Raw genomic sequence first — 26,801 nt, forward strand, 5'->3', positions numbered from 1 at the left:
TTCAATAAAATATGTACAGCCCTCGGTATTTCCTTCACACGCCTCTTTCAAGCTTGTTACTATTCAGATGCCATGGGATCTTACTTTGTGTTAATGAAGAGGAATGGTCCTGAAACCAGGACATCAGGTCAGATATAGTCATTTATTTATTTTTTTTCAGATCCATGGGAAAAAAAACTTTGTGTACATCTGAACCCTGCTTTCAAATACTACCAATATACCAAATACTCACCAGTGGACTACATTAGGCGGAAGCTTCCCCGGGCGGTGTCTGCATCTGCATTTCATGGTGCAATGATTGTCGACATAAAAATCTTTCCACCTTCCGGATCGTTGACATTTTGGAGCCTCTTCGGGACCATTCTTCTCTACCCCTACGTTATTTTGCGGGACCTGTAGACCGGTGGTTGGATCGTTGGCTGATTCGTTCTCCATAACCACAAGAGACTGATCTGGAATCTGGTCTTTGGATTCTGGACATTCTCTAGTTTCCTGAGGGACAGGCGGGCATGAGTTGCCTAAGTCACCGGTATCGGTATGTTCTTGGGTAGAGGTTACTGGAACATCAGACATGGGCAGAAGTTGGGGTGTATCAGGCTTAATCACAGGTGGTTCTTCCAGTGCTGGAGATGTAATTATTTGGCTGCTTTTTTCAAGAGTAACATCTGATGTGCTATATTCTTCTGGAGGCTTTACCGGCAGTGTACATTCTGGAGTTTGTGGACTCACGTCTTGTGGTTGGGCAGAAAGAACATTCTTACTCTTTAGAGGTTCTTTAGGTAGACCTGTAAGAAACTTACTGCACAGTTTAGGCTTTGTACGTCTTTCAGTCGGGTATAACTTGTACACTTTATCTTTCATATCAGGGTTGGCGTGTTCCTGAGCTTTCCTGTTTGAAGCATTTTCGAAAACTCTCCATGTTGACCTAGAATTTAGTGTATTATTGGGTGTAAAGGCTTCAGGTTTTGCCATATTCCGTGAACCTTTAAACTGAGATTGATCCTTCAGATTGTGCCGGGGAGAAGTCCATTGAAACCCAAGCTGTGACTTGTTTGCTGTGAAAGGTGGCATTGGTGGCTTTGTTTGGTTCCAAGGTTTTGTGATTTTCTTACTGCTTTCTGTACCACAATTTTTGGAATTTACCTGAGCAAGGTTTTCCCTTACATTACTTAAGAATGCTGTTTTTATTGTGGCCTTGTGGGTTGTGTTCTGACGTCTAACAATTTTCTCTTTTTTATCGAATGTTTTCCTTTGTTGGGTGGTTTTAGGACTCCTTTTGAGGATATCTGCATATGAGAAAGTCATAATTGACTTAATTTGTTCTTCTTCATCAGCATTAGTTTGGACAGTGCAAAGCGATGGTTGGGGTATGCTCATCGAACCATCTTCAGTTTGACTCGTCTTCGTTTTACAGCTAGTATTTGCTGCTTCTTGTGTCATTTTTTTAGCATCTCCATCTTGAAGGCCAAAAGTGTTGATAGAGGTTTCTGTCCCAGAATGTCCTGTGATGTTTTTTAATGTTCTTTGGATAGGTAATGGATCAGCTTTATTTGTTTGTTCAGTGGTTTGGCTACCATCTAATGGATTGAGAACATTGTTGGGTTGTTGAATTACGTTGGGCAATGATTCCAAGTCTGGAGAACTGCTAGAAGCCAAGGACCTGCCTTGGTTGGTGGCATTTGTATCCTCAGCTTTTAGTGTTGGGTTTTCTGTTGGGGTAACCCATCGGGTTCCCACGTCTTCCATTTCGTCTTGATATGTTATCGGATATCCATCAGAACATATTTTTGGCAGTTCTGCTAAATGTGTGTCGACAGAAATCATTCCTGTAGGGTAGAGAAGACTTTCATTTGGAAATGTGCCAAAAGAAAACCCCAACGTTGGTGGCCATATGCCCATGGCATCTTTTATTAATAGATGACCTGCCGTCCTATTTCTGCTACCAGTTTTATGTTCTTTGCCTTCGTCTGCCATTTCTGTCCTGGGAATTGCATACTTTAAAGGTTTTTCTACTTTTTCTTTGTTCAAGGATGGAGGTTTTGACCATTGTGTTTCTGGCGGTTTCTGCTTCACTACCGGTTCTGCCTTAACATTAAGATTTATGCTCATTGGGAATGTCCACGGGGAACTCAAAATGGGTTCTATATCGATATCTTCTGCAGTCGGTCCCCAAAATCCCTGGTCTTCCTGCGCTGTTGGAATCATCAAGCTTGTAAAGTAGGAATTATGGACGAGAGAAGACACGTCAAGTTGGGATCCTTCATAAGTTCTGTCACGGTTTCCATTATACAAATTTTCATTTGCTATCTCGTATGATTCCGATCTTTCCACACCCTGTACATTACCCATGTCCTTAACTCTCATTTATCCTGGCAAAATAACAATCGGATGAGAATCTGTAAAATAGGTAAAAACATACAAGAGAACAAAGATAAGTACCGTAAGTATGTATCAGAATTGGAGTATTGAAGTCAGTCTCAAGCCAAAAACTGAAAGCTCAGGCGTGGCTGGAGATTGGCCTTCTAACCTCCCTAATATCTTCCTTTTTCCTACTAAGGCCGGGGTCACACTAGCGAGTTTTACGGACGTATGAGAGGCGCAAAAACTACGCATTGCACACGGACCAATGATTTTCTATGGGGCAGCTCCTATCTGCCGTATATTTCTCAGCCGTATTTTACGGGCGTAGAAAATTGCAGCATGCTGCGTTTGTCAGCGTATTGCGCAAAAAATCCGCCAATGAAAGTCTATGGGGGCGAGAAAAATACAGATTACACATGGACCAACAGTGTGACTTGCGAGAAATACGCACCGGTGTTCTAGAGAAAAGCCGGCAATTCAGTGCGGTGTACGGTAAAATCACACTGACAGGTTAGAATAGAATAGATCAAATAAATGTCTACACATAGTATAGGGAGATATATTATACTGTATATATGTCAGTGAGACACATATATATACATATATTTATATTTCATACAGCGCTAGATAGCAGAAAAGCCGGTAATTCAATTGCTGGCTTTTGCTATCTCCTTCCCAAACCCGACAGGATGAGACATAGTTTACATACAGTAAATCATTTCATATCCCTTTTTTTTTGCATATTCCTCACTACTAATGTTAGTAGTGTGTGTGTGCAAAATTTGGGGGCTCTAGCTGTTAAAATAAAGGGTTAAATCGCGGAAAAAAAACTGGCGTGGGCTCCCGCGCAATTTTCTCCGCCAGAGTAGTAAAGCCAGTGACTGAGGGCAGATATTGATAGCCAGGAGAGGGTCCATGGTTATTGCCCCCCCCCCCACACTACAAACATCTGCCCGCAGCCACCCCAGAAAATGCACATCTGTAAGATGCGCCTATTCTGGCACTTAGCCTCTCTCTTCCCACTCCCGTGTAGCAGTGGGATATGGGGTAATAGAGGGTTAATGCCACCTTGCTATTGTAAGGTGACATTAAGCCAGGCTATTAATGGAGGTGTCAATAAGACACCTATCCATTATTAATCCAATAGTAGTAAATGGTTAATAAAACACACACATTAGGAAAAAAGTATTTTATTGAAATAGACACATGATGTTTTAATAGTTTATTATACTCTTAATCCATATGACAACCCTCGTTCTGTAAAAAAGGAAAAATAAAAAAACAACAATATCCCATACCTTTCCGGCGCTCAGTCACGTCCCACGATGTAAATCCATCTGAAGGGGTTAAATAATTTTACAGCCAGGAGCCACCCCTGCCTGTAAAAACTGGGGAATGAATGGGAAGAAGGGGAACGTAGCTACCTAGACTTGCGGTGTTTCCCATCCTCTGCTGGCATAACCTCAGATGAACTCGAGCGTGAGAAAATATACAGAAAAATTCCCACGCTCGAGTTCATCTGAGTTTATGCCAGCAGCGGGCGCAGCACCGCAAGTCTAGGTAGCTACGTTCCCCTTCTTCCCATTCATTCCCCAGTTTTCACAGGCAGGGGCGGCTGCATTAGCAGGCTCCTGGCTGTAAAATTATTTCACCCCTTCAGATGGATTTACATCATGGGACGTGACTGAGCGCCGGAAAGGTATGGGATATTGTTTTTTTATTTTTCCTTTTTTACAGAACGAGGGTCTTCATGTGGATTAAGAGTATAATAAACTATTACAACACCATGTGTCTTTATTTAAATAAAATACTTTTTTCCTAATGTGTGTGTGTTTTATTAACCATTTACTACTACTGGATTAATAATGGATAGGTGTCTTATTGACACCTCTCCATTATTAACCTGGCTTAATGTCACCTTACAATAGCAAGGTGGCATTAACCCTTTATTACCCCATATTACCCCATATCCCACCTCTACACAGGAGTGGGAAGAGAGAGGCTAAGTGCCAGAATAGGCGCATCTTACAGATGTGCCTTTTCTGGTGTGGCTGGGGGCAGAAGATTTTAGCAAGGGGGGGTCCTATAACCATGGTACCTCTACGCTATTAATATCTGCCCTCAGTCACTGGCTTTCCCACTCTGGCGGAGAAAATTGCGCGGGAGCCCACGCCAGTTTTTTCGGCGATTTAACCCTTTATTTTAACAGCTAGAGCCCCAAAATTTTGCACACACGCACTACTAACATTAGTAGTGCGGAATATGCGGAAAAAAAAAAGGGATATGAAATGGTTTACTGTATGTAAACCATGTCTCATATCCTGTCGGGTTTGGGAAGGAGATAGCTTAAAAGCCGGTAATTCAATTATCTGCTTTTGCTATCTAGCGCTGTATTAAATATAAATATATATATAATATATGTGTGTCTCACTGATATATATGTTGGTGTCCCTCAAGGCTCTGTCCTAGGACCCTTACTCTTCTCAATCTATACACTCGGCCTGGGACAACTCATAAGGTCCTATGGCTTCCAGTACCATCTATATGCCGATGACACTCAGATCTACCTCTCTGGCCCAGATGTCACCTCTCTGATCTCCAGAATCCCAGGGTGTCTATCAGCCATATCCTCCTTCTTCTCCTCTCGCTTCCTCAAGCTCAATGTGGACAAATCTGAACTAATTATCTTTCCTCCATCTCGCATATCTTCCCTACCTGATCTATCTATCAAAATAAATGAAATCACACTTTCCCCTGTGCCCAAAATCCGCTGCCTCGGAGTAACCCTTGACTCTGCCCTGTCCTTCAAACCGCACATCCAAGCTCTCGCCACCTCCTGTCGCCTCCAGCTCAAAAATATTTCCAGAATCCATCCTTTCCTCACCCCACACTCTACCAAAATGCTCGTGCATGCCCTAATCATCTCCCGCCTCGACTACTGCAACATACTCCTCTGTGGCCTACCTTCTAACACTCTCGCACCCCTCCAGTCCGTCCTTAACTCTGCTGCCCGACTAATTAATCTCTCTCCTCGCTACACTCCTGCTTCCCCTCTTTGCAAATCCCTCCACTGGCTCCCAATTTCTCAGCGTATCCAGTTTAAACTACTAACACTGACCTACAAAGCCATCCATAATCTTTCTCCTCCGTATATTTCCACACTAATCTCTCAATATCTTCCCTCACGTAATCTCCGGTCCTCCCAAGACCTCCTTCTCTCCTCCACACTTATTCGCTCCTCATCCAATCGCCTCCAAGACTTCTCCCGAATATCACCCATCCTCTGGAATTCAGTGCCCCAACACATCCGGTTATCCACTACTTTTGGATCCTTCAAAAGAAACCTGAAAACCCATCTCTTCAAAGAAGCTTACAGCCTGTAAAGACCACACAGCCACCTCAACACCATTGGAGCTACTGCAACCCTCAACCTATTGTCTCCTTCCCCATAATCCTGTAGAATGTAAGCCCGCAAGGGCAGGGTCCTCTTCCCTCTGTATCAGTCTGTCATTGTTAGTTTTGTTTACTGTAAGTGATATTTGTATTTTGATGTAACCCCTTCTCATGTACAGCACCATGGAATTAATGGTGCTATATAAATAATAATAATAATAATAATAATAATAATAATATATGTATAACTGTAGATATGTTTTCATGAATATTTGAGCCCATGGATCCATTGTATGTCCGTTTTGCAAGCCGGCGAGAAAATCTCGCTGTACGGATGCCATACGGATTACACACGGAGGATGACATGCGTAAAATACGCTGCCACACCCTGCCTACGGATGACATACGGATCACTATTTTGGAAACATTTCTGCGTATTACGCATGTAAAATACGGACTGTATTTCCCTACGCTGAGTGTGACTCCGGCCTAAGAAGTTCCACAGTATGAGATCATAGGGAACATTGAGAGTACATTTTAAGTGGGGGCAAGCTGCAATACTAGACACAACCAGAGCAAAGCAGTGGCACTGTTTTGGGGGGAAAGCAGGCAGGTTTTACCAATCACAACCTATTAAAAAGCTTATTCCATTTATGCCATATCTACAGAATATAGCCATAATATTTAATGGCATAATATTTTCGTAGCTCTCACAGAAAGGAATGCATGCACGGCTATCACTCCATTCACAGCAGCCTCATCACCTCCCAACATGGAGATCAGGGGGCCCAGAATCTGAAACTTGATTCCAGCTCACCCAGTTGCCCCTATGCTCATCCACCTGGGGCTCAGACACCGGCCTCGCCCTGGCCTCCCATCATGGAAAATAGAAAAAAATTGGAGTCCGGCTCAACAGGACTGGATTTTCCTTTTCTTTTTATCTTTCAAAAGAAAATATGGTGCCTACAAAAGAAAAATGTACATGGTCGACATGACCCAGTTGACGTGTTTCAACTGCACTAGGCAGTCTTACTCATGACACAGCCTAGTGCATTCGAAACGTGTCGACTGGGTCATATCGACCATGTAAATTTTTCTTTTGTATGCACTATATTTTCTATTGAAAAAGAAAAGGAAAATCCAGTCCTGTTAAGCCGGACTCCCTGAATCTGGATATCTTTTTATTGGGAGGCAGGCGTAGTCGTGTGATATCTCCATGATCACCATTACGGCTGAATAAAAAATGCATCGTTTGGGGAATAACTTGGCACTCCATAATGATGGGGATGGAATCCAGAAATGTAGATAACACATTGGCGGCTTGTTGGCTATCATGCACTTACCTTGAAAAAAAAAATACAAACTTGCAAAGAAGGATGTCTCCGAAACCTTTGCATCTATTTCCTTTACTTCTACTGTGCATGCTGGGCAAGCCTCAACCGGTCCGTCCTTTCTTTTGACTTTCATCAATGAGTTGGAAATTGATAAAAAAAGACTTGTAATTCATAGAATTCTTTTCCCCCTTATAAACAGGCCTCGGCACAGATAGGAGGGAACGCTCGTGGGTCAAGTGCTGGAGTGACCAATAAGCAACTTTGCCTTAACTAGGTTATTTAGATAAAGGACTGTCACAAATCAACCAATTTGGAGACTTTAAGGGAATCTGTAGGACATGTCTCCACCCTCAAACCATGTTTATGACTGCAAACAAATAGGTAATCTTTTGTTACAGGTTTATGACTGCGTTGCCCTTTAAAAGATGAGCAAGATGATCCGTCTATGACCCCAAAGTGATGTTCCAGTAAGATCACGTTTTGAAATTCTGAATGTGTCCGGAAGTGCATTGGGTGTGACGATGCACTTACAGCTCCTCGGCCTACCGCCTACTGTCGTGTATTAGAAAAATAGCAAGCTTAGGGCAGCACCTCACCACAAATAAATTGATATGTAGGTAATTTTTGTTGCAAGTATGGCAAAAATAAAATCATCCCAATCCTCCATAAGGTCTAAATATGAAGAGGGCGATCATAGCAACAATGGTAGCAAAAAGTATCTTCTTCTTTATTAATAAATCATAAAATACAGGAAATTCCAAATATATGTATCCGGAAGTGCGTTGGGGCGTGACGATGCACTTACAGCTCCTCAGCCTCTATGCCGTGTATTGGAGGCAACAACCCATCAATCATCCAGAGGTGAGTGATGCTAGGCAGGGAATACAGCGTGAGGCTGAGGAGCTGTAAGTGCATCGTCACGCCCCAACGCACTTCCAGACGTGGCGCTTTCAGGGAATACAGGCTGAGGAGCTGTAAGTGCATCGTCACTCCCCAACGCACTTCCAGACGTGGCGCTTTCAGGGAATACAGGCTGAGGAGCTGTAAGTGCATCGTCACGCCCCAAAGCACTTCCAGACGTGGCGCTTTCTGGGAATACAGGCTGAGGAGCTGTAAGTGCATCGTCACGCCCCAACGCACTTCCAGACGTGGCGCTTTCAGGGAATACAGGCTGAGGAGCTGTAAGTGCATCGTCACGCCCCAACGCACTTCCAGACACATATAAAAAGGACTTTAAAACACGATTTCTCACTGCTGGAGGGCTACACAGACAATAAATGGTTTGGTGGTGTAGAAGTTCTGTCAGGTTCCCTTTAAAATATGTTCTATGTCCTAAACAATATAGTCTTGTGGTTCGGGGTTCGCTCATTCTACTCATTCTAGCTGGATCTATCAGCTAAAACGAGCTGATAAATCCAAACATTGGGAGACCCATAAGTTCAGCAGATATTAATGGGACACCAACAATCCTGAGTGTGAAGGAGCTGTAGTCGTATAGATAAAATTTAAGGGCTCAATGCTACACCAGTCCTGACGTCCTTCCATTCTCAAGATTGGTTGGAGACCCAATACTTGGCTGAATAAAATATCATTACTATACATGATGGCGATAACCCTTTAAACATTGGTTAGGTAGGGAGTCAGACCACTAGACCTCCCAAAAGTTGTCAGAATGGGGTGGTCCTGTGTCCCCGTCTCTTCCCCAGCCATTTGGCAACACAGCAAGGCTCCATTGGTCTCCTCCGATCTTGTGGTTGGTGGAGAACCTGGAGAACGGATCCCCCATTCTGGAGTCACAGCCGTCAGGACACGCATGGATCTAACAACGATTACCTCTCCAGTAGAAAGGCAATACTGAGTATAAAGTCTACGGCGGGCGAAGGCAAAAATATACCAACCAATCAGCTTCCAGCGCTCAATTTTTCAGTGTCCCCTTTTTTTGTAGAAGTTGCAACGTAATCGATCGCTATCATTTTTTGCACCAGTTATGGCGAATCTTCTCTAAGTGTCAAGTCCATCAAATGAATCAATTTCCATGAAGTAGGTTGGAAAATATAAATGGACCCCCATCCCCCCATCATAATGTAATCCTGTAGTGACCAGTGATCACCTCTGGAGGGCAGTGTTTCCATTATACCCTATGCGCCCCTGAAGCAGAAGAACCCAGGGATGCAGAAGTCTTCTCAACATTGCAACAATTTTTCTGCCTGCAATTCTCCTTGTATCACAGTATGATAGAAGGTTACATTGGCTTCCCTCCTGTGTAATAATCCAGAAATCTGCTGCATCCTCATCATATATATGACTTATCATAAAGAAACAGGTGCAGGTCTGTGTCTGCCCAGCACTAGGACCACGAAGCTTCGTTCCATCCTGAGCCCCCCCCCTTCTTCTTCTTCTGCCTCCTGCACCCCCCCATTCCCTGTAGCACCCCACTGCCTCCCGAGCCCCTGCTCTCCATCCCCGGCCCTGGGAGCAGCCAGGCCCCGCAGCCCATCATCATCATCATCATCATCATCACAGCTCAGCCTCCAGGTGCAGCACAACACAGACACAGCCCAGGAGGCAGAGAGGAGGGGGGAGGAGGAGGGAGGGATGGGGGTGAGAGGAGATGTTGTTACCTGGAAGATGGCTGCTCCTCCAACAGCCACATCATGATGCCCAGGGAAAAATGGAGAGAAAAAAGCAGGGGAGATGAACAATAAACCCTTGTGCCAGGAATTTGCATTTCTCCACCATACACATTACACTGGCAAGACAGGAGCCCAGGATCACACAGGAGCCATCCATCCCTGGATCCCCCACCAGCTATGGACAGAGAGTGAGTGCTGCCTTTTTCTACCATTGCACCCTATGCCCCCCATATATATAGATATATATGCCAATGCCCACTTGTTTTAGCTGCACCATGGCCCCCCTGTCATTCTGCATGGCTGCTGTACTCCCCTCTTTATTCTGCATCATAGCTGAGGCTGGTGTGTGCCTGTGTGTGTGCACTGGGGGGCAGCATGGGGGGCAATGCCATCTTCTTCTGTTATTTCATGCTGCCATTCAAGGTGGGGAAGAGGAAGGGGCAGATTTTTGTGAATCAACCCTATTTGCATCTGGATTCATTCATAAAAAAAGGGCTGTGATCAGTTTGAGGAACCATGATAGCTGCTTCCCCACCCTCCTCCTCCCCTCCTCCTCCTCCTCCTCCTCCTCTTTGGTGTATGTGTGAGTGTGTAAGTGTGTGTGTGTCCCTCTGCAGATGTGATGCCCAGGCCAGGGGCCAGCACACAGCTCTCCAGCTCATCAGCAGGGTTTTTAGGGACCCCCTTGTCACACTCTCACCTGCAAGCACAAAGAACCTCTGGTCATGTGACCAGCCATTCACAAAAATCCTCCTCCATTCAGAGATGCTTCATGTTTCCATGCATGGGGGGGGGGTTCTGCTGTGCTGCCCCTACATGATGCCAAGGGCTCCCATCTTGCAAATAATGGACACCCCCTTCCCCCCAAATAAAGAGAATGATCTGATTTTATTGCATGACAGGAAGGATCATTTCAGGCTGATACAATGTATCTTCTCTATTTATTTAACCTACCATTGTTTAAAAAAAAAAAAAAGACAGGTATTGCAGCAGCGCTTGTCTTCTGCTCACCATGGCTGTGGCAAGGTGTGGGCAGCACCCTTCATGTTTTTTTTTTTGCTAATACCTAGTGTGTCCTGTATGGTTTGTGTCTAATTATACATCATGGTGTCTTATTGCATTGTTAGATGTACGCTGGATAATATCATATATCCTCCCCCCTAAGAGCCTGGTTATAATATCAAGGGTGATTCATGCAGGAAGTTACATTTTACTGATGATTTATTTATAATCCTGGTGGAATATAGCATTAGTCGTGTATCTGGATATTATGGGTATAAATATGTACAGCACCATGGAATTAATGGTGCTATATAAAGAAATAATAATAAATAATAATAATAATAATAAAGGGAGTGTAAGGATATAAACATGTACAGCACCAAGGAATTAATGGTGCTATATAAATAAATAATACATAATAATAATAATAATAATAATAATAATAATAATAATAATGGGAGTGTAAGGGTATAAACATGTGCAGCACCAAGGAATTAATGGTGCTATATAAAGAAATAATAATAAATAATAATAATAATAAATGGAGTGTAAGGGTTAAAACAGAAACATATATATATATATATATATATATATATATTTGTACTCACAGACATCGATACATACTGTATTTAGATTTGTTTGTTCATATTTTTTCATATTTTTGTTAATTATTGTAATAATAATATATATATTTTATTTTTTTGGCAGAAGACACAATAGTCATAGCATTAGTGATGGTTCAGACAAAGAAAAAAAAAGTACAAAGGAATAGGGGGGTCTAAATGATTTAATCCGGCCCAAAGATATTTACAATGACGGCAAGGAGAGGAATCAACAATCCGTAGCTCCAAAATATAAATCGTGGAATGTTTTGCTCCATTTTTTTTTTTTAGAATGATAGTAGAGGCAATAATGTCAGTAACCACTGCTATCAGTTGCCCGTCTTGTGGGAGAGAAGCTGCCGTCAGAGGCTTATAACTATCGAGATGAAAACACGTCCTCGGCCGAATAATGTGTTAGTGCTTATGGCGGCATCAGGAGAAGTAGCTGTCTGCGAAACAAGCGTTCCGCCAACATGGCCGTCTTCAGCTTCATTGTGTAGTTATTGGTCATTTGTACGAGAAACTTGGTCAATAAATGGGCACACTGTTGAGATAGAGTTACCCTTTTTTAGTTGATGGTTACGTCATGTCTTGCATAAGCATTAGGTTCTGTTCACACTAGAATATTTGACTTTCATACAGTGGATACAAGCGGTGGCTGATGGAACCATTTACATATAATGGAGTCCATAATATTAATCTCCTTGTGGAGAATGACATACCGGCTTTGGCATGCCAAGGTAAGGAGGTTTATTCACGGCCCAATGCTCCTCTGGGAAATTTAATATGCAAATTGCCTCTTCAGAGAGTAAGAGGACTTGAAACCTATAGCGTCACCTGTTGGAAGCAGCAATTCTACAAGTCACTATTGACCCTTTAACGAGCCTTGAAATTGAGATTCTGATTTGACCTAAGTCACACTTCAAGGCTCATTAAAGGGTCGATAGTGACTTGTAGGATCGCTGCTTCCAACAGGTGGCGCTATAGAGTTCAAGTCCTCTTCCTCTCTGAAGAGGCAATTTGCACATAGACTTCCATGTGATGGTCATACAGTTCTAATAAGCAACATCTCTCCTTGTGGAGAATTGCATGCCTGACATGTCAGTGTAAGGAGATTTATAGGCCGTGCAATGCTCCTCTGGGAAATTAAATATGCAAATTGCATCTCCAGAGAGGAAGAGGACTTGAAATCTGGAACTAGCAATCCTAAAAGTGAATATAAACCCTTTAATGAGCCTTGTCACATGACTTAGGATAGAAGCCAAACCCAGAGGACCATTGCATGGCCTACAAGCCTCCTTACACTGGCATGTCAGGCATGTTTCTCTCCACAAAGATACAAATTGCTTCTTCAGAGAGAAAGAGGACTTGAACTCTGGAAGTAGCAATCCTAAAAGTCATTATAGACCCTTTTATGAGCCTTGTCACATGACTTAGGATAGAAGCCAAACCCGGAGGACCATTGCATGGCCTACAAGTCTCCTTACACTGGCATGTCAGGCATGTTTCTCTCCACAAAGATACAAATTGCTTCTTCAGAGAGAAAGAGGACTTGAACTCTGGAAGTAGCAATCCTAAAAGTCATTATAGACCCTTTTATGAGCCTTGTCACATGACTTAGGATAGAAGCCAAACCCAGAGGACCATTGCATGGCCTAAAAGTCTCCTCACACTGGCATGTCAGACATGTTTCTCTCCACAAAGATGCAAATTGCCTCTTCAGAGAGAAAGAGGACTTGAACTCTGGAAGTAGCAATCCTAAAAGTCATTATAGACCCTTTAATGAGCCTTGTCACATGACTTAGGATAGAAGCCAAACCCGGAGGACCATTGCATGGCCTACAAGTCTCCTTACACTGGCATGTCAGGCATGTTTCTCTCCACAAAGATACAAATTGCTTCTTCAGAGAGAAAGAGGACTTGAACTCTGGAAGTAGCAATCCTAAAAGTCATTATAGACCCTTTTATGAGCCTTGTCACATGACTTAGGATAGAAGCCAAACCCAGAGGACCATTGCATGGCCTACAAGTCTCCTCACACTGGCATGTCAGACATGTTTCTCTCCACAAAGATGCAAATTGCCTCTTCAGAGAGAAAGAGGACTTGAACTCTTGAAGTATCAATCCTAAATATCAATTTTAACTTTTTAATGAGCCTTGTCACATCATTTAGGATAGAAGCTAAACCCAGAGGACCATTGCATGGCCTACAAGTCTCCTCACACTGGCATGTCAAAGAGAGACGTTATCCCTTAGACCCCAGTCACTGACCTCTCATACTGCCAAATCAGATCCGAAAGCTAAGAGTATAGGTCACTCTGTAATGATGGCTACTCGGATAGAATACCACTCCATATATTCAATATAGCAAAACTCTGGCATTCTCCAATGTGCAAAGAAGGAAATGTAGCTTTATTGGAACAACAATCCAGATTAATGTAAGGTTTCGGTCTAACATTCAGACCTTCCTCGGACAGATTGCAGATTAGTCATGGTAAATGATGGACGGAGGGCTGTAATCCATTTTCTATTTTACGCCTTACTCCGAATATCTAATCTGCAATCTGTCCGAGGAAGGTCTTAATATTAGACCAAAACCTTCCATTAATCTGGATTGTTGCTCCAGTTAAGATACATTTTCTTCCTTGCACATTAGAGTGTGCCAATTTTTTTCTATATTGCACTGAGGAGGGGCAACACCCTGAAACACGTGTTTGCAAATTGAGATTCTAGTTTGGCTTTTTTATTCTAAATCATATAAGGCTCGTTAAAGGTTCAATATTAACTTTTAAGGTTACTACTTCCATTAGGTGGCGCTAGAGTTCTAGTCCCCTTTCTCCCTGAAGAGGCACTATGCATTTCACATCCTCTGTTAGATACCACCCCTATAAGGCTGTAATGTCCAGAGGTTGTGAATATTTTCTGTTCTAAAATTTGTTGTGAATCCACATCAAAAATAGAATTTATCTTTAGCAAAATGTGCAAATCTTACCTAGTAAACGTAATATGTGCCACAGATTCCACTCAATGCCTTGCAAATGATAACATTCTCTGAGAACCCATGCCAATTCTTCACCAGAATCAGAGCGCTACAGATTTCATTACTCTGATGTGGATAGCATACGCATTGTACTGTAATCACATTTCCATCACATTTAGGCTATGTGCACACGTCAGGATTTTGTCAGGATTTTGTCAGGATTTTGTCAGGATTTTTCATCAGGATTTGTAGCCAAAACCAGGAGTGGAACAATTAGGGTATAGCTCCACGTTCAGGATTGCATCAGGATTTGGTCAGGATTTTCCATCAGTATTTGTAAGCCAAAACCAGGAGTGGGTGATAAATACAGAAGTGGAGCATATGTTTCTATTATACTTTTCCTCTGATTGTTCCACTCCTGGTTTTGGCTTACAAATACTGATGGAAAATCCTGACCAAATCCTGATGCAATCCTTAACGTGGAGCTATACCCTTAGGGTATGTTTCCACGGTAAGTAAACGCTGCTTGTTTGACGCTGCAGCGTCAAACAAGCAGCGTCCAGATGTTCCAGCATAGTGGAGGGGATTTTATGAAATCCCGTCTCCACTATGCGTGGAAACCCACACGCGGCGGCCCTGCGACTCCGGACATGCTGCGCGTCTTTTCAGATCGCAGCATGTCCGTACACCTTGCGGGGACGCAGCGTCCCTGCAAGGCATATCACAGGGCCCTATGGCGAGGGGTGCGATGATCCCGGATGTGTACTGTACACATCCGGCACCATCGCGTCCCAGAAAGGGGGCGGGGCTTAGCGCAGAGCGGCTTCGCCGCTGCGGCGATACCGCCGCCCCTCCGGACCGTGGAGCCATACCCTTAGAGGAAAAGTATAATAGAAACATATGCACCACTTCTGCATTTATCACCCACTCCTGGTTTTGGCTACAAAACCTGAGGAAAAAGCCTTACAAAATCCTGACAAAATCCTGACGTGTGCACATACCCTAAGGCTATGTCTCCACGGTCAGGATGGCTGGCTGCATCGCCGCAGCGGCGAAGCCGCTCGGCGCTAAGCCCCGCCCCCTTTCTGGGACGCGATCATGCCGGATGTGTTAACTCTTCACATCCGGGATGATCGCTCTGTCCCATAGGGCCCTGTGATATGCCTTGCGGGGACGCTGCGTCCCCGCAAGGTGTACAGACATGCTGCGATCTGAAAAGACGCGCAGCATGTCCGGAGTCGCAGGGCCGCCGCGTGCGGGTTTCCACGCATAGTGGAGACGGGATTTCATAAAATCCCCTCCACTATGCTGGAACATCTGGACGCTGCTTGTTTGACGCTGCAGCTCTGCGCAGCGTCAAACAAGCAGCGTTTCCTGACCGTGGAAACATACCCTTAAAGGGATTTTCCAGGCTTGCGTTACAGCTCTGCAGTCACTCTTTGTAGCTGCAGATTTTTGCCAATCCTGACAGTGTGCATCATGCACACTGTCAGGATTCCCCTCAGTTGCTAGTTCGAGTAGACGTTCACATGCCGACTAGATTTTCATCCTCTTCTTTCAATGTTCTATCCGCTATGATTTGCAAACCAGTAGAGTGACTGTAGAAATTACGCACAACCCCAGAAAATTCCTTTAATATCTGGCTTAGTGGGAGGGATCCCTGCGATCAGATGTGATTACCAGGGTAATTGTAATGAATGCATTTCTAATACATCTATTTATGTAAGAAGGTGCTGAAATGAGACTGTCCATCAATTAATATGTCCAGATAGAATATTTCCCTATGTGACATATTCAGTTGCAGATTAATTCTCCTGGAAAACCTGAGATGCTTGCGAAAAAAGGGAGACCTCACCGACTTCCAGATGAGATAGAAAGTCTCCAGGATGCCACCGAAACTTCCTACAATGGGGTCAGGAACATGGTGTGGATGGGTATGACTTGTGGAGACGTGGCTTGTGAAAAAAGGGGCGTTCTTGTACAAAAAATCTATTCTCCTGAAAAACAATTTAGAAAAGTTGGCAAGTATGGATAAAGTCCAGGTGATGCCATGTTAGATTTAGAAATCACGTTCTCAGCTTTTGACTGGTTCTGTCCATGTACATTAGATGTAGGAGTATGGCGCTTTTTGGTTATTTCTAATTAATAAACTGTTTCCTGATTTCGGCTATATGGGGGTGTAAGGAGGTGGCGGGGACCCTCATTTGCCTCCTCTCTCCTATGTGCGGTACCCTCAGGGTTTACTTGTATGCTAATGTTATGTATTACTGTTGTATTAATGTAATGTGCTGTGTACTGTGTATATCATCTATTGCATGTGTTAAGGTTAAGGACAGAAAGGGTTAAGTAAAGGATGGGGGTTGGCACAGAAGGCTGAAAAGGCATCAATTTCCTGCTTCTAGAGCAGAGCCAGGGCAGGCTTGCCCGTGGCAGGATGAGCTCCAGTGATGGAAGCATTATCTTCTCCATTTCATTGATATTAAAGTTTTGGCACTGTTGGAGCCGAAGTGTGATGTGTGGTACATCCAGAGGATGCCGTCCCAGTATGGAGAGCAACCGTACGCCAGAGGTAACCAACTGTACTATAGGGCTGGGACTGGAACTGTCTTTTCATGTGCAAGGGGCCGGGGTGCTCACTGACTGTGATCTAGTGGACTCGGTCATGACTGCCACCCCGTGCCACCTTGTTACAATAAAATGATCTAATGTGCTTGACAACAGTTGTTAGAGGAAGGAAGGACTGGACATTTTTGTTTACCATGGAAGATAAGCTTCTTCTAGACGTTGCTTATTCCGTTCTGTCCGTTTAAACAAAAAAAGGAATTCTCAGGGCAATGGTGGAATTGGGAGCTATAGATGTCAAAAATAAATTGTACCAGCTTAAAGTAGTGTTGGATTACTGGTCAACCCAGTAAGCATTACCCGTTTTTGGACAAATGTCATCACTTGACTTGAATTATGTCTACTGGATAGAACATATTTTTTTCCCAGTAACTTCACCCCTAGGGGACTCACTTCATTAGTCATTCCATAACACTCAAGCGGCCGGTCGTCAAAACCCATAGGCTATTGATGACTGATCCACCAAAGTACTAAATGTTGACCCAGGAGGCTCTATTAGAGTGGCCTCTAGAGATCGAGCAGAAGATAGACCCATTTGGAGGTGACCTTGACATCAATCACTTGTCACTAGGGTCACTTTCTTTGTAGGTTAATTAAAAAATTACCTATTAGATTTTATTTTACTGATAGCACGTCCTGTGTGTAAAATGATAAAAATATTGATTGTCACAAAATTTTGAGGCCAACTCATTTCCACTGGTGATCATAAGGAACCTTTGCTGATCTTCGAGTTCTCTGGCATACCTGTGTAGTCCCGAAGCTTTGCCCCAAGAGCAGTTAGTTTACGTGTAACCCTCTCCACTAACAAGTCCACCCTTTCTCCAAGTCTGCAGCATAAGATTGTTAAGGGGAATTACCTAAATGTGGCATGGTGTGTTAATCAGACATGCCATTAGTGTCAAACTGGAAGAACCGATTTTCAGAATATCAAGATCCTAGTCCATAAATTTATTGGAAAGCTGAATGCAAATATATGGCCCCTGTCTGCCAAAATCAATTAACACATCACTACCCTTACCCATAGACCTCCAACAAAATTTACTTTAATGTTAGTAGGTAGGGTCTAACTATATGGGAGCAGTCCTTGTGATGGAGAACATCATGGTTTGATAGCTACCAAACTATTCTTTTCCATTCTCCGCTGCCGACACAGGAGCAATTTCAGTAGTTGAGACATAAAAAAAAGGAGGTTGCTAGGGATCTACTGCCTAACCGCTTATACAGGATTGTCAGACAATGCCTCCCTAACAACCAGTTTTTCTCAGGTTACTCAGGTCTTAAGCTCAAGATTGAACTGTGACTGACTTAAAGCAGAGATGGAACAAGGAGACATAAAAATATAATTCTTAAAGGGGGTTCTGTGGGTATGAACTTTCCCTAAGCCCAATATCAGATTGGTGGGGGTCCGACTTCCGGCATCTCCCCCGATTAGTTGCTTGTAGCTCCGGCAACAGCTGGATGTAAACTGTGATCGGAGTTGCAATGCCAAGGTACATTTAGTATGTAGCGGCCAGTGGCCACTGCTGGGTCCTGCAGAACTGCTCCCCTTCTCCTGACAACAGGAGATATATAATCCAGAATTGGTGATACTTCATTTTATGCCAATGACGACTGAACTTTTTGCATCGGTTTGGCTTTTGGCAAAGAAAAATGTAGGAGTTAGCCCCCAAGGTTTCCAAGTCCTTCCAAGTGCTAGTCAATTCTCCCCTACAGTGCCAGCTATAGGTGCCTCAATAATCCTAGCCAAAGGAGCTTCAGTTTAAGCCACAGATGATCCCCTGAAACCCAGTCCTTTCTTACCTCTTGGTCTGGCTTTCCCTTTACATCTGTTGCTGCCTACACATGTCTGTCAGACTATGTAACTGTTGGTGCAGGCGCCAGCGTCAGTTAGTAGTGACCAGTAAGTCGCTAAGACTGTGCTCACATGAGGTATATGTATGGTAAAAATATATAGTGCAGAAAGAGCCGCCATTTCACATCCCGTGGGTAACTAGGAGTCTATGGACCTAGTGTGCACCTACAAGGGCAAGGGCTGGACCTATACGGCGAATGGATTGTGATCATAGCCTGTGATCATAGCTATGCAGTCAAGGCCGAATGTGTTGGCGCCCTTGAAATTGTTCCAGAAAATTAAGTATTTCTCCCAGAAAATTATTGCAATTACCCGTGTTTTGTTATGCACGTTTATTTCCTTTGAGTGTATTAGAACAGCACAAAAAAAAAACTGAGAAAAAAAAGGCAAATCGGACATAAGTTTCACAAAAATGGACCGGACAAAATTGTTGGCACCCTCAATTTAATATGTGATTGCACACCATTTGGAATAAATAACTGCAATCAATCATTTCTAAAACCAGTAAGAAGCTTCTTACACCTCTCAACTCGAAATTTGGACCACTCTTCTACTGTGAACTGCTCCAGGTCTCTCATATTTGAAGGCAACTTCTCCCAACAGAAATTTTAAGATCTCTTCACAGGTGTTTAATGGGATTTAGATCCGTACTTATTGCTGCCTCTTCAGAACTCTCCAGCGCTTTGTTTCCATCCATTTCTGGGTGTTTCTTGAAGTATGTTTGGGGTCATTGTCCTGCTGGAAGACCCATGGCCTAGGACGCAATCCCAGATTTCTGACACTGGACACTACATTGCCACCCAAAATCCTTCAGTAATTTTCAGATTTCATGATGCCTTGCACACAGACGAGGTACCAGAGCCTGAGGCAGCAAAACAACCCCAAAAAATCTTTGAACCTCCACCATATTTGACTGTAGGTACTGTGTTCTTTTCTTTGTAGACATCATTCCATTTTCGGTACACAGTAAAATTATGTGCTTTACCAAAAAGCTCTATATTAGTCTCATCTGCTACAAGACAATTTCCCAGAAAGATTTTGGCTTACTCACGTACATTTTGACAAACTGCAATCTAGCTTTTTATGTCTCTAGCAGCAGTGGGGTCCTCCTGGATCTCCTGCTATAGCGTTTCATTTCATTCACATGTGGACAGATAGTTTGCGTTGACCCTGATGCACCTTGAGTCTGCAGGACAGCTTGAATTTGTTTGGACCTTGATTGGGGCTGCTTATCCATCATCCGGACTATCCTGTGTTGCAACATTCCAGCAACTTTTCTCTGCCGTCCACGTCCAGGGACATTAGCTACAGTGCCATGGGTTGTAAATTTATTGATTTTGATGCCCACAATGGACAAAGGAACATCAAGATCTTTGGAGATAGATTTATAACCTTGATATTTTTTATATTTTTCAACAATTTTGATTCTCAAGTCCTCAGACAGTTCTCTTCTCCTCTTTCTGTTCTCCATGCTTAGTGTGGCACAAACAGACACACACTGCAAAGACTTAGTCAACTTCTCCCCTTTTTATCTGGTTTCAGGTGTGATCTTCATATTGCCCACACCTGTTACTTGCCACAGGTCAGTCTGAATAAGCATCACATGCTTGAAACAATACAATTTTGGAGAGGTGCAAACAATTTTGTCCTGCCCATTTTGGGAGTTTTGTGTGAAATTATGTCCAATTTGCCTTTTTTCCCTGTATTTTTTTGCAGTTTTTCCAATACGCACAAAGGAAATAAACATGTGTAGAACAAAACAGGTGTAAGTGCAATAATTTTGTGGATTAAATACTCCATTTTCTGGAACAATTGTAAGAGTGCCAACACTTTCAGCCTTGACTGTGTGTATCAAACTCGATTGCAGCATTCTGGGAGCCAGCAGAGGGATGAGAGCCCCTCTGCCATTGGATCGGAGACCCTGCGACGTCATAGCCGGGTCCCAATCGTTGCCATGTCAATATGATGACATCAGGGTCACCAGAGCTAGCAAAGTTGCTTAATCATGCTCAGAGCATGATCAGCAACTCTGTCAGTGCAGCACTGACAGTTTGCATAGCATAGGGATGCTCCTGCATCTCCATTCTATACACACGATCAGCCTGCAAAAAATAAAAGTCCCATAGTGGGACAAAGTAAAAAAAGTGGAAAAAAAAAATAGGAAATGAAAAAAATTGTAAAAATCTACAATATTTGGTGTCGCCTCGTCCAGAACGACCCGACTTATGAAACTGTCCCACTAGTTAACCCCTTTAGTGAACACCATAAAAAAAGGCAAAAAAACAATGCTTTATCATCATACCGACGAACAAAAAGTGGAATAAAATGTGATAAAAAAGACAAATATAAATAAACATGGTACCGCTGAAAACGGCATCTTGTCCTGCAAAAAACAAGCCGCCATACAGCTCTATCAGCAGAAAAATAAAAAAATTATAGCTCTCAGAATAAAGTGATGAAAAAATAATATTTTTTTCTATAAAATAGTTTTTATTGTGTAAAAGCGCCAAAACATAAAAAAACCTATATAAATGGGGTATCGCTGTAATCGTGCTGACCCGAAGAATAAAACTGCCTTATCAATTTTACCACACGAGGAACGACATAAAGAAAGCAGTAAAAAAAATGCCATGCGTCTGAAAATGGTACCAATAAAAAAATCAAAAAACAAGCAGTCAAATTACTCTGTGGGATGAAATATTGAAAAATTATCACTCTAAAAAAAACGTCTTTTAGTGTGTGACAGCAGCCAAACATAAAAACCCCATATAAATCTTGTATTGCTGTAATCACACCGACCCGAAGAATAAAGTCACCTGATCACTTATATCGCATGAGGAACGGCGTAAAAAATAAATAAAACCAATTCTTCACCTGCTGTTTTGTTCATTCTGCCTCCCAAATATTGCACTAAGTCTCGGCGCATACTTTTATCCTGCGCTCTGCACTGAGTGCTTACATTGGGATTTCCCTGTAAATCTCTGAAATACGTGATTCAGACAGAACCTCCAGTGGAAAGTTCCCTATAGGGAGGCAGATGGAGGCACTGTGGACACCATAGAACCTGAGATCCGGAGGTGTCTGTCTTTTTAGGATTGCATAAAAGTGCCGTCGTCCACAGTTTTGAGCACTTCTGAAAAGAAGGACAACGATGAACAGAGGCCAGACGGAGTCCAAAATAACTCTGCTGCCTCCTTATAGTGAAAGGATTCCTCTGGGGTTTCATCTGAATTACGTCACTCAGAGATTTTGATGGAAACCCCAAAGTAAGTGCTCAGCGTAGAGCGCCGGATAAATGCGATCCCAAAAGTTAGGTAAAATGTTCCCAATAATAGCTTCAACTCAATCCACAAAAAAAGCAAGTCCCCACTCAGGTCCGTCATCTGTTAAAGGAAATATAGGGGGCTTCCACGTTACTGGTAGCACAAAGGCTCTGGAATAGCAAAATGGCTCCTCACCCTCAAAAGAAATTCAGCAAATTCTGCCCTCCCAAATCCAAATGCCCCCTTCCCTTTTGAGCCCGAGTGTGTCTAAACCATATATAGCACATGTTTGGCATTTCTGAAGCGTTGAAAGCCTGCCTAACTTTTGGGTGCATGTCTCAAGAAGCATGAGCTGGGCATAACGTACTGGTCACTATGAGGTACTGGTCACTACAACATTCTGGTCACTACAATGACAGTTTTCAGTGTTCACTTGGCAACATTCATTGCTGATTGTTTCTGGAAAACACCCATGGAGCCAAAATCGTCACTACACCTGTGGATAAATTCTCAAAGGGGTTGCAATTACCAAAATGGGGTCATTTGAGGGATTCTGCTCTTCTAGCAATTACGGGCTCTGTATATGGAGTCCGCAAACTTTTCTAGGAAAATCTGCACTCCAGGAGGCAAATGGCACTCCGTCCCTCCCAAGTCCCGCTACGTGGCTAAGCAGTACAGTACAGCCACATATGGGGTATTGCCACGTTCAGTAGAAATTGTGGGACAAATTATGGTGCCATTTTTACCCTATTTCTTGTGTGAAAATCTAAAATCTGGGGCTAAAACAAAATTTTGGTGGTAAAAATGTAGTTATTTTTTCTTCACTGCCCAATGGTATAACATTCTGTGACACACCCATGGTGTCAATATGAGTACTGCCCCTAGATGAATTCGTTGAGAGGTGTAGTTTGTAAAATGGGGTCACTTATGGGGGGTTCTGCTGTTCTGGCAACTCGGGCTCTCCCAATGGGTCATGGCACCCGCAAACAGTAAAATCTGGCGCTCCTTCCCTTCTGAGCTTTGCACTGTGCCTGAAAACTATTTCCCGATTACATGTAGGGTATTGGTGGCATGATTTTGCCACCCCCATGCTTCACAGTAGGTATGGTGTTCTTTGGATCCAACTCAGCATTCTGTCTCCTCAAAACACGATGAGTTTTGTTTCTACCAAACAGTTCTACTTTGGATTCATCAGACCATGACATTCTCCCAATACTCTTCTGGATAATTCAAATGCTCTCTAGAAAACTTCAGATGGGCCCAGACATGTACTGGCTTAAGCAGGGGGACACGTCTGGCACTGCAGGATCTGAGTCCCTGAGTCCTGGTTACTGTTTGAGGTTGTGGACAGTTGTCTTTTATACTGATAACAAGATCAAACAGGTGTCATTACTACAAGTAATGAGTGGAGGACAGAGGAGCCTCTTAAAGAAGAAGTTACAGGTCTGTGAGAGACAGAAATCTTGCATGTTTTTAGGTGACCAAATACTTATTTTCCACCAATTTGCAAAATAAATCTTCCCAAATCAGACAAGGTGATTATCTGCATTTGTTTTCTCTTTTTGACTCTCATAGTTGTGGTCTACGTATGATGTCAATTACAGGGCTCTCTCATCTTTTTAAGTGGGAGAACTTGCACATTTGGTGGCTGACTAAATACTTATTTCCCCACTGTATATGTGGTGTCAATATGATCACTGCACCCCTTGATGAATTCATTTGGCAGTGTAGTTTGTAAAATTAGTTCACATATGGGAGATTTCTGTTTTTCTGGCACCTCAGGGTCTCTGTCAATGTGACATGGCACCCTCAAACCATTCCATCAAAATCTGAACTCAAATATGGCGCTACTTCCCTTCTGAGCTTAGCATTCTGCCTCAAAAGTAGTATTCCCCCACATATGGGGTATCAACATACTCAGGAGAAATTGCACAACAAAAGGTTTGGTAACATTTCTCCTGTTACCCTTGTGAAAATAGAAAAATTGGGGTTAAAATAACATTTTTGTGGGTAAAAAGTGATTTTTTTATTTTCACGGCTCAACGTTATAAACTTCTATGAAGCACTTGGGAGTTCAAGGTGCTCGTCATACATCTAAATACATTTCTTGTGGGGTCTAGTTTCCAAAGTGGGGTTATTTGTAGGGGGTTTCCATTGTTTAGGAACATCAGGAGCTCTCTAAACAGGACATGTCGTCCGCTAATGATTCCAGCAAATTTTACATTCAAAATGTCAAATGATGCTCCTTCCCTTCCAAGCCCTGCCATGCACCCAAAAAGTAGTTTTCTTCCACATATGAGGTATTGGCGTACTCAGGAGAAATTGCACAACAAATTGTATAGTGGAATTTCTCCTGTTACCCTTATGAAAATGCAATATTTGGGGCTAAAATAACATTTTCGTGGGGAAAATGGGATTTTTTAAATTTCACGGTTCATCGTTATAAACTTCTGTTACGCATCTGGGCAGGGCCGGCGTTAGGGGCAGGCAGACTAGGCAGCTGCCTGGGGCCCCCGCTGCCCTAGGGGCCCCCAGCCAGGGGCAGACATACTGTTGATGGCACTGCTCTGGGGCCCAGAGGTGGAGGGGGGCCCCTGCAGGCAGGCCCGGTATCATGCAGGATCGGGCCCCTCTCACTCCCTCCTGTAATCATGGAACACCGAGTGTCGGGGAGAGAGCGGGGCGCGAAGTGCAGGAGATCAAAAAGGGGGCGTGTCATGCAGGGAGAGATGCTGGCCAATTAACGCTTTCCTTACCTCACAGTAACCAGACTGAGGAGAGCGCTCACTGGCTGCCGTCTGTCCCCCTGCATGGAGCGTCCCAATGGTGAGTGCTCACCTACAGTCAGGGGCCCCAGCTGCACAGCACATAGAGCCATCATGGAGGAAGAGCAGGACTTACAGGGGGTCTTCTGCTCCCTCCACTGTTCTGTTCAGAGCAGGCTGCACCTCACAGAGAAGAGATGGGGAGGAGCTCACTGCAGGGGACAGCACGGCAGCAGCAGGGGGTCGATATCAGTGCTGCCTGCTCTGTGCCCCATCCCCCACAGTGGGGTCTGCAGCCCTCTCCAGCTGAACTGACCTGCAGGGCTCATCTGATCACCTATACAAGATTAGTATGTATGTATGTATATGCATGTGTGCATCTGTGTGTATCTGTGTGTGTATCTGTGTATGTACAGTATATGTGTGTATGTATATGGTATAGTTGTATGGCTGTGTGTGTATGCATGTACAGTATGTGTGTATCTGTGTATGTGCAATAATTTGTATGGATATATGGTATATATGTATGTTTATGTGCATGTACATACAGTATATGTGTATGTATATGTGTGTACGGTATGTGTATATACTGTATGTGTGTATGTACGGTACGTGTATGTGTATCTGTATGTTCGGTATGTGTGTGTATGCATGTACGGTATATGTATGTATGTACGGTATGTGCATTTGGGTGTATTTTATATGTATGTACGGTATGTGTGTACTATATGTACTGTATATAACTATCTGTATGTACGGTATATGTGTGTGTATCTGTGTGTATGTACGGTATATGTGTGTACGGCATTTGTGTGAATGTACGGTATATGCATGTATGTACGGTATGTGTATGTATGATGGTATATGTATGTGTATCTGTTTGTATGTATGATATATGTATGTGTTTGCATATACTGTATTTGTATGTGTATCTGTGTGTACGTACGGTGTATGTATGTGTATTTGTGTGTATGTATGGTATATGTATGTACGGTATGTGTATACTATATGTGTATATAACTGTATGTGTGTATGCATGTAATGTGTATGTCTGTGTGTGTATGTACGGTATGTGTATCTGTGTGTATGTACGGTGTATGTATGTACAGTATATGCCGGAACAAAAATCATTGTTCTCATCAGCACATCGCCCAGTTAAAACTGCAGATATTCTGCTAAGATGATACTGTATGGGGACAGATTGATTTACTAGTAGTGTTGAGCGATACCGTCCGATACTTAAAAGTATCGGTATCGGAAAGTATCAGCCGATACCGGCAAAGTATCGGATCCAATCCGATACCGATACCCGATACCAATACAAGTCAATGGGACTCAAGTATCGGACGGTATTCCTGATGGTTCCCAGGGTCTGAAGGAGAGGAAACTCTCCTTCAGGCCCTGGGATCCATATTAATGTGTAAAAGAAAGAATTAAAATAAAAAATATTGCTATACTCACCTCTCCGACGAAGCCTGGACCTCACCGAGGGAACCGGCAGCGTTGTTTGCTTAAAATTCGCGCGTTTACTTCCTTACGTGAAGTCCCGGCTTGTGATTGGTCGCGTCGCCCCTGTGGCCGCGACGCGACCAATCACAGCAAGCCGTGACGTAATTTTAGGTCCTTCAGGATTTTAAAATTACGTTCTGGCTTGTGATTGGTCGCGTCGCGGTCACATGGGCGACGCGACCAATCACAAGCCGTGACGTCACGGGAGGCTGGACACGCGCGCATTTTAAAATGCGCGCGTGTCCTGCCTCCCGTGACGTCACGGCTTGTGATTGGTCGCGTCGCGGTCACATGGGCGACGCGACCAATCACAAGCCAGAACATAATTTTAAAATCCTGAAGGACCTAAAATTACGTCACGGCTTGCTGTGATTGGTCGCGTCGCCCATGTGACCGCGACGCGACCAATCACAAGCCAGAACGTAATTTTAAAATCCTGAAGGACCTAAAATTACGTCACGGCTTGCTGTGATTGGTCGCGTCGC

At 43.4% G+C, this 26,801-nt stretch overlaps 2 protein-coding genes across 5 annotated transcripts in view; one reads left to right on the forward strand and one right to left on the reverse strand.

The window, feature by feature from the left end:
• GGN (gametogenetin) overlaps positions 1-18,814 on the reverse strand; it is a 22,464-nt gene extending 3,650 nt beyond the window's left edge. For 3 of the 4 annotated variants that reach the window (XM_077285734.1, XM_077285737.1, XM_077285736.1), the window contains exons 1-2: positions 18,728-18,814; positions 233-2,396 (exon numbers count right to left, since the gene is read on the reverse strand). In XM_077285734.1, the coding sequence (XP_077141849.1) occupies positions 233-2,364 (2,132 nt within the window). In that variant the 5' untranslated portion in view covers positions 2,365-2,396; positions 18,728-18,814. Of the gene's footprint in view, positions 1-232; positions 2,397-7,097; positions 7,215-18,727 lie in introns of all 4 variants that reach the window. The other variant, XM_077285735.1, reaches the window with a different exon arrangement.
• The window catches only part of SPRED3 (sprouty related EVH1 domain containing 3), a 57,697-nt gene continuing 40,388 nt past the window's right edge, over positions 9,493-26,801 (forward strand). Inside the window, exon 1 of the mRNA XM_077285738.1 lies at positions 9,493-9,909. Coding sequence (XP_077141853.1) covers positions 9,899-9,909 — 11 coding nt within the window. The 5' untranslated portion in view covers positions 9,493-9,898. The remainder of the gene's footprint in view (positions 9,910-26,801) is intronic.

The sequence above is a fragment of the Ranitomeya variabilis genome, chromosome 2, assembly GCF_051348905.1.
Source record: "Ranitomeya variabilis isolate aRanVar5 chromosome 2, aRanVar5.hap1, whole genome shotgun sequence".
In the NCBI taxonomy this organism is placed as follows: domain Eukaryota; kingdom Metazoa; phylum Chordata; class Amphibia; order Anura; family Dendrobatidae; genus Ranitomeya; species Ranitomeya variabilis.